Source organism: Lycium barbarum, chromosome 11 (genome assembly GCF_019175385.1).
Source record: "Lycium barbarum isolate Lr01 chromosome 11, ASM1917538v2, whole genome shotgun sequence".
In the NCBI taxonomy this organism is placed as follows: Eukaryota; Viridiplantae; Streptophyta; class Magnoliopsida; order Solanales; family Solanaceae; genus Lycium; species Lycium barbarum.
In genome coordinates, this window is record NC_083347.1 from 116187343 (window position 1) to 116204075 (window position 16733).

Sequence of the window (16733 nt, forward strand, 5' to 3'; positions counted from 1 at the left end):
CTTATAACTTATGATTTTTGACTTATTTTTGTTAGTTTGACTTAAAAACAAGTATTTAAAAGCACGTTTTTTTAATCTTATCCAAACACTATAAAAGTGTTTAAAGGCTATTTTGGCTTAAAAACCCTTAAAATAAGTCAATCCAAACATGCTGCTAGTCATGAATAAACATGTGGTACACTTTGTTTAAATGGGATGAAAATTATTCTATTAATAGACGGGTTTGAGCTCAATTTGAACCGATCAAAATGAGTTGAAGCAACAGACTATTCATTATGTAATTCTGTCGAAACGTTATTTAAATTGAGATAGGTTAGATTAAGATGGATTAAATAGTGGATCATGACTAAATAAACAATTTAGTCAAGTTCACTATTTCATTATTACATAAGGTCAAGGCCGGCTCCAGGGCCAAGCAAGTGAAGCGGCCGCTTTAGGCCCCGGAGAAGTTTAGGCCCCAGAATTACATTACATCATTTATATAGCTATTTTTATTTTTAATGATTGTTGTTATAGATGAAAATTATAATTATTTGTGATTTTAAAGTGATTTCCATTTGGTTGTTGCACACTTGATCTTTTTAGGCCACTTTTTAAATTATGTCCCATTGATTTGGTGAGTTAAATTTGTCTAAAAGAAATTCATCCAATTAATTTTCGGTTTGTCACTTTCTAGGAGGTTGTTTAGTAAATGGTTTTCTTTCGATTTTTCTTGCAATTTAAGTGTCTTTTAAACCGCGGTCTAAAGATTTCTTTTGAGCATATTAAAATATTTATGAGAAAATGTTAGATTACGATTTTAAATTTTGTAAGTTATTACAAAACATTAGACGATTTAGTTAATGTTTTGTTTGCAAAATTGAGGTATATGTGGACAAACATACGATTTGAACATAACATGTCCTAAAGGGTATTACCCGGGGATATATTTGCATAACATTTAAAGAATAGGAACAAAATCTAAATAGTGACCTCAATAAGAGATCTTTGCGTAAATTAATCACTACTTTTAAAGACGAAATTAGCACAATGGTTAACAGTGATAGAACTTGCGATTTCAAAAAAGATCATACAGTGCCAATAATCCAATGCGAGCTTGTCTATGATTTCTAAAAATTTATATGAAATTCATCTAGGCTATTTTTTAACTTTATTTTATCTACTTTTAATCCAAAGTTTTCACTTTTTAATTTTTTCTTCATAAATGTATATATCATTTTTGTTATTTATGAATTTAATATGTCAACTGAAAATATAACATGATTATTCTAAACTCAAAAAATATAAGAATAAAATAAGTTAATTACGTTGAATCTTAAAAAGTAATAAAAATAAACTTTAAATGTAAAGCCTCTTATTAAAGTTTCGTTTTAGATCACAAAAGCTATTGAGCCAACCCTGCATAAGGTTTGCTTGGATGTCTTTTTTTTTTCATTTTTTTTTTCTAATTAGGTCGTAACTGATGCTATTCCATTCTTCGACTCTTGCAAATCGGTTATGCTTTAATATACAACTAAGTTTATTTGTAGTAAATAAGAAAACTACATCAAATTGAGAAGAAAATACTTCATTAATGTGTGCATCGGTTGCAAGTAAAGGTAAATCGATGAGTGTGAACTTTTTTTCCCCTTAATAAACGTCTTCCTCTCTCTTATGTGGATGGATAACTATTGGAAGAAGAAGTGGTGGAGGATATAGATTTAGGTACAACTTTAATTAATAATGAAGTGGAATTCGTGCTGATTGCCGCTAATTCCTAATAGTAGTAACTACTTATGATATATCACTATTAAAAAACTCTCCAATGTGCGTACGAATTTTCGGTCCACCATAATTAATGTTTTTGTACCTCACACAAATAAATAATAAGTGAGGTTGAAGCAAAGGTATCATCCCCTTATCCACTTGAATTAAGTCCTCGAGCAAGCGTTTGAACATAAATTGTAGTGAATATTTTTTTAAAAACAATTAAAGCTTAAAAATGATATTTAAATGTTGAAATTATATCTTAACGTACACTTGAAAAAAAAAAAAATGTGAGTGAAGAAATTCACTTATAGAATTGATTTTGACCATTTTGAATCACTTTCAAACTTGAAATACTCAACTTAAAAAATGAACCAAGAAAATCATATTAACTGATAATTAAATAATATTTTTCAAATACATTCTGAAAAAAAAAATAGTATTTAATAGTGTTGTGTATGAACATAATTTTTACTTAAAAATTAAAATTTTATGAATAAAATCATTATTTCACTTAATATATATGCAAATAAATTTCAAAATTTTAAATTTGTCTATTTTAAATTAGAATTATTGGACAAAAATTGACCTGTAATACTATTTCAATGTCCTCGAATATTAAATGTCCAAATGCATTTATTAGAAATCAAGAATATGTAAAACTTTGAAAATGTTCAAAGCATAAGAGAGGGAGATAAAAAGGAAAATCCACGTCAAAAGTTTCGAGAAATATCTCTTTTGGAAAAGCAAAAGAACAGAGAAATTAGAATTTCTTTTAAAGCGACGGTCGAAAATAATAAGCAAAAAGAAACATGAAATACAATGAGCGCCGTAGGAAACAAAAAGAAAAAAGACTTTGGGAAAAGAAAAACAAGTAGCGGTAACCAAGTTGAGCCTTATGACTTATCCACACTTTTTACTTATTTAGGAGTTCAAGAGCCACTCGCCCTCACCAAAGGTGCATAACACAAGAAACAAGTTTCCCGAATTTTATCCCACTATTTTTAACGGTATTTTCTAATTTATTTTTCAATTCTTTTATTAGACGTAGCGTAGCGGGGAAGGGACACATGATGTTAGTTATGGGGTTGTGGAGGATGCAGATTAGGGTAGAAGGTTATAAGGTAGTAGAGCGAGTCTCGTGTGTCCTTTCGTACTAGTAGGCGTAGTATTATCTTTGTCCTTCGATTTCTCTTTACTACATGCTATCTCTGGTACTTTGATTATCGTATTAGTTTGCTGCATTTATTGTTAATTTCCTGCATAGTACTTATCTATACTATTTTACTATGACTTTTTTACTTTCTTTAATCCTTATCTAACCTTTTTGTCATGCCTTATCTTGAGCGAGAGTCTTTCGGAAATAACCTTTTTACCTCTCAAGGTAGGGTAAAGTATGTATACACTCTACCCTCTCCAGACTCCACACTCTACCCTCTCCAGACTCCACACTCTACCCTCTCCAGACCCCACTTGTAAGATTATACTGGGTATGTTGTTGTTATAGCATAGGGAGAAAGGGAGGAAAAAGAAATTACAAGATGAGAATAAACTTCTATCAACAAGATCTAAGTTTAAATTAACCAATTAGATAATCATAGCTTCATTCATTGGTTGAATCATGAAAACCATCATTAATATTGAGGTCAATCGCCACATTCCCTCTATTACACATAAAACATTACACGAAGTAAGAGTGTCTTCTTGCCGTCAATACAACCCGCAACCTAATTAACTGTATTGTTCTTCCTTCAAGGTGATTTGTCTTATTTTCATTACAAGTCCTCATTTTAAAGATGTTTACTCATCAATTCTTCTGAGTGCTCACATAGTTTTTTTTTTTCATGAACAGTATGACTTAAACTAGTTTTAAATTCCAAAACAAAGTTTCAACTTGAACAACTAAAAAGTAATTAACATATAAGTTAATATATTTTCAACATGCAAAAATTTTATTTTATAGTGCCCTTTTTTTAATAATTCCTCCATCACAATTTATTTGGCAGTGCTTGATTGGACTAGAGCTTTAAAAAGAAAAATTGACTTTTAGAATTTGTGATCTAACATAAGTCACGAAAATTTGAGTGGCTATACATTTTCTCATTAGCAATAAAATAAGAAGTTTAAAATTAAATTATTTCTACATAAGAAGGTCATATATTCTTTTTGGACAGACTAGAAAAATATAATACAAATTTTACATATATTTTTTTTGGACAGATTAGAAAAATAAAATACAACTTTTAAATTAGGATAGAGTTTGTTTCATGCTCATCTGTGTTGAACTGGTAACTCCTTCATCACTAAAGAATGTGGTGCAGTGGATGAGACTGCTCTTCTCTTAACCAAATATCTCGTATACAAGCCTTGATATGAAAAAATCATTGGTAAAAAAACAACAAAAAAACACTAGTAACTCCTTCTACTTCAATTTACGTCTTTTAAAACTAATTAAGAAAAGATACTTTTTATATTTAGTACTCCCTCTGTTCTAAAAAAATTGTCTTAGTTTGACTTAACATATACTTTAAAATATAAAGAAAAATATTTAAAATGTGTAGTCCAAAATAAATCTTAAATATTTATGTGATTTTAAATCATTTCATAAAGCTAAATTATTTCTAAATATGAATATGTGTCAATCTTTTTGGTAAAAATTAATAAGAAAAGTAAGATAATATTTTTGAGACAGAAGTAATAATTGCTTTAATATGGAAATATGTAACGAATAACTTAATGAAAATATATAAATAACGCAAGTGGTGTCCACGCTCTTACAATGAAGGTGATTGAAGAAGAAAGCTAGTTTCTCCAAATCCATTTTCTTTCCATTTATAGTACTGTTATTATGGGACAAGTGGATCAATTATGTCAGGTGGCACAAAGATAGAAACTGGATAACGCCGAATCTTTTTTTCATTGTTCCCTATCAGATAATACTCTGTATTCCATCCGTCTCAATTTATTTGATATTTTTTGTTTTTCGAGAGTCACATGAGTTGTTATGTAAATTTATTTCGAAAACTTTATAATTTTTATGTTCAACTGTATGATCAAAATTAAAAAATTTAACTCACGAATTGCGAAAAATGTCAAATAAATTGAGACAAAATGAGTATATTTAAGGAATACATATTATATAGTCCTTTCCTCCCTATCCTCTATCTCCCCTCTTTATTTCCCGTACTTCCCCACACAACATTCCTATCTTTGTAACCTTTATTTTAAGGTGTTTACTTGTCAATTCCTCAACCAAAAGAGAGAGAGAAAAATATTGCATTTGAAGCCATTTTTTGAGAACTTGGTGAAATTAATATTTTCAAGAACTGTATGGTGGATTTTGTTTGTTTAGATTATGAGTATGAAAATGGGTTTAGTTTCTTTGGACCAACAAAACAACCATGGGATCATGGATGAAGAAAATCAAGATTCTTTGTCTGATTTTTCTGAAGGAGGAGTTTTTAGTAATTTCTCTTCATCAGAAGATGAATCATCTGATCCAACTTCTCCTAATTCTTCTTCTGGTAGTTCAAGCAATGAGCACAAAATTGGAGCTTTGCAAAATATGTCATCTCTTCTTCAAGAACTTCCCTTCAAGTAAGTACTTGGTTTTAATTGTCCTTTCTTTGCTCTTTAAGTAATTTTTCTCATGTATTTTATAGTTTTAACTTATGTCACTACCATTTTAACTGTCTATATATTTCATCATGTAAATGTACATTTGGGTGCAAATATAGTCTCAGATCATATTATAGCTTTTTGGGAAATCATAAGAGTATATATATTTGAGCTGATTTAGCGGATCACCTAAAACAATGGGTAAACTGTCAATAGTAAATGTCATTTGGTAACATAGAAAGAAACAAAGTAAATACCTTAAAGTACACTGGCGCTCTAAGATTTAATGATACATTATTACATATAGCTTAAATCTGACTTACTCTGTCTCGCTTATTATTATTATTATTTTAATTTCGAAGGAATACTGAAAAATCGGAATTAGTTAAGAAATTCGTCGCTAATCTGTCGCCCAATGATTCAGGAATTTTTGATAATTCGGTGTTAATCAGTTGTTAAATAGAATTAGCGACATGTTTGGCTATTTAGCGACATAAGTTGTGCTAATTCTTGTTTTTTCTTTGTAGTGAAATGATAACTTTTTTGAACATTTGGAAATTCTTTAATATTAGATTTTTTTTTAATTTTTCTTTTAATTTATTGACATGCTCTTATCATCCCAAAACCGAACAAAACCGACTTGACTTTTTTAATGCCACAACTTAATGGTACTTTTGATATCTGTAAAGAGTTTTCTTCCATTAAATTTTATGTTTAGTCAAACAAAATCATATTTTATTATAAAATGAAGTAGGAAGTGTATTCTATAGAGATGCTAATTGTTCATTTGGTTAATAGGAGAGGCTTGTCAAAGCATTACAATGGGAAGTCACAATCATTCACCTCTCTATCAAATGTGAGGAGCTTAGAGGATATGGCTAAACCTGAGAACCCATACAACAAGAAGCTCAAATCATGCAAAAGCTATGGAGTTTTCTTGGAAGGTTTCAAATCAGATCACTTGCAATCCCATGTTATAAGAAGCAGCAGTTCTTCAAGACTCAGCTCAAAGAGAGGCTCATGTTCATCGCCAAGGGCAAGGAGAAATGGAAGCTTTCTTGGAAATAATAGTAGTAGACCTCCTGTTCCTCCACATAGATCAACTAGCACTGCCAGCTTTACAAGTCAAACCCCTTTATTTGCTTGATGGTTCTTATGATCAATTTTTTTTAAAGAGAGTTTACTAAGTGCATTTTGTGTTCTTTGTTTTTGTGACATGGAGTTCTTTACCTCAGCTGAATCTTGCTGGTGCCACCTAAACGGTAGGTAGGCGGTGAATGTGTGACGTTTGTTGTTGTTCTGGTTATCAAAAAGATAGAATGATTCTACTATATATATGCTACCACTACAATGTTGTTATATTCTATGTTTTAATTTATGTGACATGTTTGATTGAGTATAAAGTTCAAAGTAAAAGAGACTAAGATTTTGAAACTTGGGGAGTTGAAAATAAGTATGGATTTGGAGATATTTTATTAGGGCAACCTTTCGAACTATTATTGAATTCATGGGAAGGCAAAAGATAACCTTGAGAGCTGAAATATCTTAGTAGTTAGAGGAAAAGAAATCAGAAGTGACTCCGGCAGTAGCAGCAGCGAAATGGGAGTAGTTTAAACCCTAAAAAAGGGATTAGGGAATTAGGAGATTGTGGGAGAACAATACAAGTGTCGTGTTGTGCCTAGCAGCCAGCTCGAATGATGCACAAGTGTCGTGTTGCTAGGCAAAAGCAGCGCCCAAATGGCGGAAAAAACTTTCCTTAAATTATACAAATTGTTCATTTGGTTAATAGGAAAGGCTTATCAAGCATTAATTTCAATGGAAAGTCCCAAATCATTCACTTCTCTATCAAATGTGAGGAGCTTAGAGGATATTGCCAAACCAGAGAACCCATACAACAAGAAGCTCAAATCATGCCAGAGCTATCACGGCTAGAAAAAGAAATTTGTCCCACCGATATTTAGTGAAAAATTTATGCAATAAAATATGATTTTTTCATTTTATTTCTACTGAACAATCTCACTGAGAAAATATATGATGAGAAACAAGTTCTTATTGAATCACCGAGTAACTTTTAAATTTTTCCGTGTAAATTTTTTACTATTTAATTTTTTTTCCACTGACATTTAGTAGGAAATAGCCATTGAAAATTTTTCAGCGGGAAAAATAATAATTTTTTAGTAGTGTATGGAGTTTCGAAGGTTTCAAATCAGATCAACTGCAATTCCATGTTATAAGAAGCAATAGTTCTTCAAGACTCCACTCAAAGAAAACATGTTTCACAAATGCGAGGAGAAATGGAGGCTTTCTTGGAAATAATAGTAGACCTCCTGTTCCTCCACATAGATCAACTAGCACTGCTAGCATTACAAGTCAAACCCCTTTATTTGCTTGATTTTTGAAGAGTTTATTAAATGTATTTTGTGCTCATATTTGTTTGACGTGACACGAAATTTCTTATAGCTGGTCTCGATGGTGCCACCTAAATGGTTGGTAGATGGTGGATGTGTGACGTTTAGTTGTTCTGGCTGTCAAAAGGATGACGGTTTATAGTGTATGTTCTACTATTACAATTTTGTTCTCCTCTATGCTTTAATTTATGTGACATGTTTGATTTATGTATAAAGTTTAGGTAAAACAGACTAAACTTGTGAAATTTGGGGAGTTGAAAATAAGCATAGATCTTGCGATTCCTGAATAGGGTAGCCTTTTAGACTGCTGTTGAATTTCATACCACTAATGAATTTATAGGCAGACAAGCGACAATTTGGCGAATTGAAATATTATAGATGCTAGAGGAAAAGAAAACAAAATCGATTATTATAATAGGGGCGAGCGCAATGGGAGCAGCCTAAACAACTAGTACTTATTGAGCACCTAAACTCCTTCAAAAGTATATCAATTGGACAATACAAGCAGCTTGAATATTGCAACTTAAATGGCGAAAAAAAATATTCCCCCTTAAATTACTTCCTCCACATAGATCAACCGTACAACTAGAAGTAAAAGTCAAATCCCTTTATTTGTTTTAGGGCCAAATACATATGCATATGCAGGCCTTGAACTTGTCTTTTTATTTTTATTTTTTATTTAGACACTTAGTGATCATTTGGTAGATAGTTAAAATTATCATGAGATTGTAATTTCGGGACTAATTTAGCTCAAGAGTTGGGATTATATTATCCCATTCAGAAGATGGGATAAAATAATCCTAGTATAAGTAGGATAAGATGGGATATCCCATCTTTTATCTCAGGATGCATTTTGTGCTTTGTTTGGTATAAGGTATAAATTTATCCCAGAATAAATTTATACTTCCTACCAAACATGATATAAAAAATTAGTGTTGGGATATCCTAACTTATACCATGCACCAAATGACCCCTTAAATTTAGATTAATACCTATTGAGCACCTAAAGTCCTAAACTCCTCCAAAAGTGTATCATTTGGACACATTATGCTAAGACAGACTAACTATAAAATACACACGTCTGATGTGGCCAAAAATCAATAAGATAGTGACACGTGGATTTTGATTCCAAATTATAAAGAAAAAAGAATCTCTCCTCTGTCTCTATGCTTCTCTCTCTACTGATAGTTCCTTTGATCTCCATAACTTCTCCATTTTAGATCATTCTTTCCGTCCAGTTGTGGTTTTCTTTTGAAGCTCCATTTAGATTTCAGTGGCCGGAATTCATTCTTGTATACCATATCCGACAACTAGTCTAGAAACCTGCCGTTGCCATGAAAATTTCCGGCGTGGTTGACGACATCAAGCAAAACCAGAGGAAAGGATAAAAATGGAAAAACAGAAAGAGAAAGAAAAAAAATGATTAAACCATTTGTTAGATACTACACGCGCTCAAATAGTGTGAAAAACACTCACTTTGCCATGTCAACAAAATGTGTATAATTGATACACTTTTGGAGAAGTTTAGGTGTTCAATACGTATTAGCTCAAGTTAAAGCGTTTAAATGGAAAAAAGAGACAAGTTTAAAGAGCTACGTATGTATTTGGCCTTTGGTTTATGATGGTTCTTTTGATCAATTCTTTTTAAAGTGTTTAGTTAATGTATGGTGTTCTAGTTTGCAGATTGCTCTGGTTATCAAAAGGATGGCTGAATTCTACCAACTTATAAGAGAGGATAAGCAGGCAGCAGGTCAACATGCCTGTTTAGGATTAGAAGGTAATTTGGTCAGTTAGATTACAATGAATAACATGATTGGCTGAAGAAGAAACTCACGGTAGTTGATGTAGTATAAATTTTACGAAAAAGGCTCAAATATGTGATTGAACTATCGAAAACGGCTTATTTATGTCACTCGTCAATAGTTTGACTCATTTATGCCATCGAACTATCAGAAATAACTCATTTATGCCACTCATCAATAGTTTGGTTCATTTATGTCATCGCCGTTATCAAAATAACTCATTCATGTCATTTTTCATTAACGTTGGTTTTACAATATCAGATATGATACGTGACCTCCAACTAGATGGTTGTGGGTGGATTGGGTGTATGGATCAGATTTTTTATTAATTTGAGATTTAAAATTGGGCTTATTTAATTAAGCGATGTAAATCTCTAATTGGAGGCTACGTGTCATATTTGGTATTGTAAATATACAACTAAATTAAGAGGTTCAACACATAGTATATACATAAAAAAATTATTTTTACGTATTTACACAGTGTAATTTTTTGGTGAAGGAGTGTCAGTTGACACCCATGCATGTGGCTCCGCTAGTGATAACGACAATGACATAAATGAGCCAAACTATTAATGAGTGGCATAAATGAATCATTTCTAATAGTTTGATGACATAAATGAGTTAAATTATTAATTAATTGCATAAATAAATTATTTTTTATAATTCAATGGCATATTTAAGCCTTTTCCATAAATTTTATGCTGCTTTGACTAAACTGTCCTTTGCCTTATATCATCATTCATCACCATTCAAAAGCGTAACTTCTTTTTCCGTGCGACGTGGCATGAAAATGGAAGTTTTTTTTGGGGCCGCCTACGTTTTCTCTCTCCACATATTGCTTTTCACTAAGAAGATAAGAAGTACCCCTACTATTTATTAAGTACACTTTTTCTCTCTCTTTGATTATCTCATACACAGAAAGCTTTCAAATGGGGCCATTGAGGCAAGTATTTACTGTTCTTTGCTGCTTCGTTTTTTATCGGTAGGTGTTTGGACATGTGATTTCATCTCATGAGATAAAATTATTAGATGAAATTAGTATTTAGATATGTGATTTCATCTCTAATTTTATCTCATGAAATAAAATCTCAAATCGTCCAAAAAAATATGATTTGGGAATTAGGGAATTAGGAGATTGTGGGAGAACAATACAAGTGTCGTGTTGTGCCTAGCAGCCAGCTCGAATGATGCACAAGTGTCGTGTTGCTAGGCAAAAGCAGCGCCCAAATGGCGGAAAAAACTTTCCTTAAATTATACAAATTGTTCATTTGGTTAATAGGAAAGGCTTATCAAGCATTAATTTCAATGGAAAGTCCCAAATCATTCACTTCTCTATCAAATGTGAGGAGCTTAGAGGATATTGCCAAACCAGAGAACCCATACAACAAGAAGCTCAAATCATGCCAGAGCTATCACGGCTAGAAAAAGAAATTTGTCCCACCGATATTTAGTGAAAAATTTATGCAATAAAATATGATTTTTTCATTTTATTTCTACTGAACAATCTCACTGAGAAAATATATGATGAGAAACAAGTTCTTATTGAATCACCGAGTAACTTTTAAATTTTTCCGTGTAAATTTTTTACTATTTAATTTTTTTTCCACTGACATTTAGTAGGAAATAGCCATTGAAAATTTTTCAGCGGGAAAAATAATAATTTTTTAGTAGTGTATGGAGTTTCGAAGGTTTCAAATCAGATCAACTGCAATTCCATGTTATAAGAAGCAATAGTTCTTCAAGACTCCACTCAAAGAAAACATGTTTCACAAATGCGAGGAGAAATGGAGGCTTTCTTGGAAATAATAGTAGACCTCCTGTTCCTCCACATAGATCAACTAGCACTGCTAGCATTACAAGTCAAACCCCTTTATTTGCTTGATTTTTGAAGAGTTTATTAAATGTATTTTGTGCTCATATTTGTTTGACGTGACACGAAATTTCTTATAGCTGGTCTCGATGGTGCCACCTAAATGGTTGGTAGATGGTGGATGTGTGACGTTTAGTTGTTCTGGCTGTCAAAAGGATGACGGTTTATAGTGTATGTTCTACTATTACAATTTTGTTCTCCTCTATGCTTTAATTTATGTGACATGTTTGATTTATGTATAAAGTTTAGGTAAAACAGACTAAACTTGTGAAATTTGGGGAGTTGAAAATAAGCATAGATCTTGCGATTCCTGAATAGGGTAGCCTTTTAGACTGCTGTTGAATTTCATACCACTAATGAATTTATAGGCAGACAAGCGACAATTTGGCGAATTGAAATATTATAGATGCTAGAGGAAAAGAAAACAAAATCGATTATTATAATAGGGGCGAGCGCAATGGGAGCAGCCTAAACAACTAGTACTTATTGAGCACCTAAACTCCTTCAAAAGTATATCAATTGGACAATACAAGCAGCTTGAATATTGCAACTTAAATGGCGAAAAAAAATATTCCCCCTTAAATTACTTCCTCCACATAGATCAACCGTACAACTAGAAGTAAAAGTCAAATCCCTTTATTTGTTTTAGGGCCAAATACATATGCATATGCAGGCCTTGAACTTGTCTTTTTATTTTTATTTTTTATTTAGACACTTAGTGATCATTTGGTAGATAGTTAAAATTATCATGAGATTGTAATTTCGGGACTAATTTAGCTCAAGAGTTGGGATTATATTATCCCATTCAGAAGATGGGATAAAATAATCCTAGTATAAGTAGGATAAGATGGGATATCCCATCTTTTATCTCAGGATGCATTTTGTGCTTTGTTTGGTATAAGGTATAAATTTATCCCAGAATAAATTTATACTTCCTACCAAACATGATATAAAAAATTAGTGTTGGGATATCCTAACTTATACCATGCACCAAATGACCCCTTAAATTTAGATTAATACCTATTGAGCACCTAAAGTCCTAAACTCCTCCAAAAGTGTATCATTTGGACACATTATGCTAAGACAGACTAACTATAAAATACACACGTCTGATGTGGCCAAAAATCAATAAGATAGTGACACGTGGATTTTGATTCCAAATTATAAAGAAAAAAGAATCTCTCCTCTGTCTCTATGCTTCTCTCTCTACTGATAGTTCCTTTGATCTCCATAACTTCTCCATTTTAGATCATTCTTTCCGTCCAGTTGTGGTTTTCTTTTGAAGCTCCATTTAGATTTCAGTGGCCGGAATTCATTCTTGTATACCATATCCGACAACTAGTCTAGAAACCTGCCGTTGCCATGAAAATTTCCGGCGTGGTTGACGACATCAAGCAAAACCAGAGGAAAGGATAAAAATGGAAAAACAGAAAGAGAAAGAAAAAAAATGATTAAACCATTTGTTAGATACTACACGCGCTCAAATAGTGTGAAAAACACTCACTTTGCCATGTCAACAAAATGTGTATAATTGATACACTTTTGGAGAAGTTTAGGTGTTCAATACGTATTAGCTCAAGTTAAAGCGTTTAAATGGAAAAAAGAGACAAGTTTAAAGAGCTACGTATGTATTTGGCCTTTGGTTTATGATGGTTCTTTTGATCAATTCTTTTTAAAGTGTTTAGTTAATGTATGGTGTTCTAGTTTGCAGATTGCTCTGGTTATCAAAAGGATGGCTGAATTCTACCAACTTATAAGAGAGGATAAGCAGGCAGCAGGTCAACATGCCTGTTTAGGATTAGAAGGTAATTTGGTCAGTTAGATTACAATGAATAACATGATTGGCTGAAGAAGAAACTCACGGTAGTTGATGTAGTATAAATTTTACGAAAAAGGCTCAAATATGTGATTGAACTATCGAAAACGGCTTATTTATGTCACTCGTCAATAGTTTGACTCATTTATGCCATCGAACTATCAGAAATAACTCATTTATGCCACTCATCAATAGTTTGGTTCATTTATGTCATCGCCGTTATCAAAATAACTCATTCATGTCATTTTTCATTAACGTTGGTTTTACAATATCAGATATGATACGTGACCTCCAACTAGATGGTTGTGGGTGGATTGGGTGTATGGATCAGATTTTTTATTAATTTGAGATTTAAAATTGGGCTTATTTAATTAAGCGATGTAAATCTCTAATTGGAGGCTACGTGTCATATTTGGTATTGTAAATATACAACTAAATTAAGAGGTTCAACACATAGTATATACATAAAAAAATTATTTTTACGTATTTACACAGTGTAATTTTTTGGTGAAGGAGTGTCAGTTGACACCCATGCATGTGGCTCCGCTAGTGATAACGACAATGACATAAATGAGCCAAACTATTAATGAGTGGCATAAATGAATCATTTCTAATAGTTTGATGACATAAATGAGTTAAATTATTAATTAATTGCATAAATAAATTATTTTTTATAATTCAATGGCATATTTAAGCCTTTTCCATAAATTTTATGCTGCTTTGACTAAACTGTCCTTTGCCTTATATCATCATTCATCACCATTCAAAAGCGTAACTTCTTTTTCCGTGCGACGTGGCATGAAAATGGAAGTTTTTTTTGGGGCCGCCTACGTTTTCTCTCTCCACATATTGCTTTTCACTAAGAAGATAAGAAGTACCCCTACTATTTATTAAGTACACTTTTTCTCTCTCTTTGATTATCTCATACACAGAAAGCTTTCAAATGGGGCCATTGAGGCAAGTATTTACTGTTCTTTGCTGCTTCGTTTTTTATCGGTAGGTGTTTGGACATGTGATTTCATCTCATGAGATAAAATTATTAGATGAAATTAGTATTTAGATATGTGATTTCATCTCTAATTTTATCTCATGAAATAAAATCTCAAATCGTCCAAAAAAATATGATTTGGGAATTAGGGAATTAGGAGATTGTGGGAGAACAATACAAGTGTCGTGTTGTGCCTAGCAGCCAGCTCGAATGATGCACAAGTGTCGTGTTGCTAGGCAAAAGCAGCGCCCAAATGGCGGAAAAAACTTTCCTTAAATTATACAAATTGTTCATTTGGTTAATAGGAAAGGCTTATCAAGCATTAATTTCAATGGAAAGTCCCAAATCATTCACTTCTCTATCAAATGTGAGGAGCTTAGAGGATATTGCCAAACCAGAGAACCCATACAACAAGAAGCTCAAATCATGCCAGAGCTATCACGGCTAGAAAAAGAAATTTGTCCCACCGATATTTAGTGAAAAATTTATGCAATAAAATATGATTTTTTCATTTTATTTCTACTGAACAATCTCACTGAGAAAATATATGATGAGAAACAAGTTCTTATTGAATCACCGAGTAACTTTTAAATTTTTCCGTGTAAATTTTTTACTATTTAATTTTTTTTCCACTGACATTTAGTAGGAAATAGCCATTGAAAATTTTTCAGCGGGAAAAATAATAATTTTTTAGTAGTGTATGGAGTTTCGAAGGTTTCAAATCAGATCAACTGCAATTCCATGTTATAAGAAGCAATAGTTCTTCAAGACTCCACTCAAAGAAAACATGTTTCACAAATGCGAGGAGAAATGGAGGCTTTCTTGGAAATAATAGTAGACCTCCTGTTCCTCCACATAGATCAACTAGCACTGCTAGCATTACAAGTCAAACCCCTTTATTTGCTTGATTTTTGAAGAGTTTATTAAATGTATTTTGTGCTCATATTTGTTTGACGTGACACGAAATTTCTTATAGCTGGTCTCGATGGTGCCACCTAAATGGTTGGTAGATGGTGGATGTGTGACGTTTAGTTGTTCTGGCTGTCAAAAGGATGACGGTTTATAGTGTATGTTCTACTATTACAATTTTGTTCTCCTCTATGCTTTAATTTATGTGACATGTTTGATTTATGTATAAAGTTTAGGTAAAACAGACTAAACTTGTGAAATTTGGGGAGTTGAAAATAAGCATAGATCTTGCGATTCCTGAATAGGGTAGCCTTTTAGACTGCTGTTGAATTTCATACCACTAATGAATTTATAGGCAGACAAGCGACAATTTGGCGAATTGAAATATTATAGATGCTAGAGGAAAAGAAAACAAAATCGATTATTATAATAGGGGCGAGCGCAATGGGAGCAGCCTAAACAACTAGTACTTATTGAGCACCTAAACTCCTTCAAAAGTATATCAATTGGACAATACAAGCAGCTTGAATATTGCAACTTAAATGGCGAAAAAAAATATTCCCCCTTAAATTACTTCCTCCACATAGATCAACCGTACAACTAGAAGTAAAAGTCAAATCCCTTTATTTGTTTTAGGGCCAAATACATATGCATATGCAGGCCTTGAACTTGTCTTTTTATTTTTATTTTTTATTTAGACACTTAGTGATCATTTGGTAGATAGTTAAAATTATCATGAGATTGTAATTTCGGGACTAATTTAGCTCAAGAGTTGGGATTATATTATCCCATTCAGAAGATGGGATAAAATAATCCTAGTATAAGTAGGATAAGATGGGATATCCCATCTTTTATCTCAGGATGCATTTTGTGCTTTGTTTGGTATAAGGTATAAATTTATCCCAGAATAAATTTATACTTCCTACCAAACATGATATAAAAAATTAGTGTTGGGATATCCTAACTTATACCATGCACCAAATGACCCCTTAAATTTAGATTAATACCTATTGAGCACCTAAAGTCCTAAACTCCTCCAAAAGTGTATCATTTGGACACATTATGCTAAGACAGACTAACTATAAAATACACACGTCTGATGTGGCCAAAAATCAATAAGATAGTGACACGTGGATTTTGATTCCAAATTATAAAGAAAAAAGAATCTCTCCTCTGTCTCTATGCTTCTCTCTCTACTGATAGTTCCTTTGATCTCCATAACTTCTCCATTTTAGATCATTCTTTCCGTCCAGTTGTGGTTTTCTTTTGAAGCTCCATTTAGATTTCAGTGGCCGGAATTCATTCTTGTATACCATATCCGACAACTAGTCTAGAAACCTGCCGTTGCCATGAAAATTTCCGGCGTGGTTGACGACATCAAGCAAAACCAGAGGAAAGGATAAAAATGGAAAAACAGAAAGAGAAAGAAAAAAAATGATTAAACCATTTGTTAGATACTACACGCGCTCAAATAGTGTGAAAAACACTCACTTTGCCATGTCAACAAAATGTGTATAATTGATACACTTTTGGAGAAGTTTAGGTGTTCAATACGTATTAGCTCAAGTTAAAGCGT

General features: G+C 32.3%; 1 protein-coding gene across 1 annotated transcript; it reads left to right on the plus strand.

Moving 5' to 3' along the window:
- The first annotated feature begins 4886 nt into the window (after positions 1-4886).
- On the plus strand, positions 4887-6725 carry LOC132617802 (protein OXIDATIVE STRESS 3-like). The gene is made up of 2 exons (XM_060332878.1): positions 4887-5343; positions 6163-6725. The coding sequence occupies exons 1-2, from the start codon at positions 5102-5104 to the stop codon at positions 6509-6511; spliced, it is 591 nt and encodes a 196-aa protein (XP_060188861.1). The 5' UTR covers positions 4887-5101; the 3' UTR covers positions 6512-6725.
- The last annotated feature ends 10008 nt before the right edge of the window (positions 6726-16733 follow it).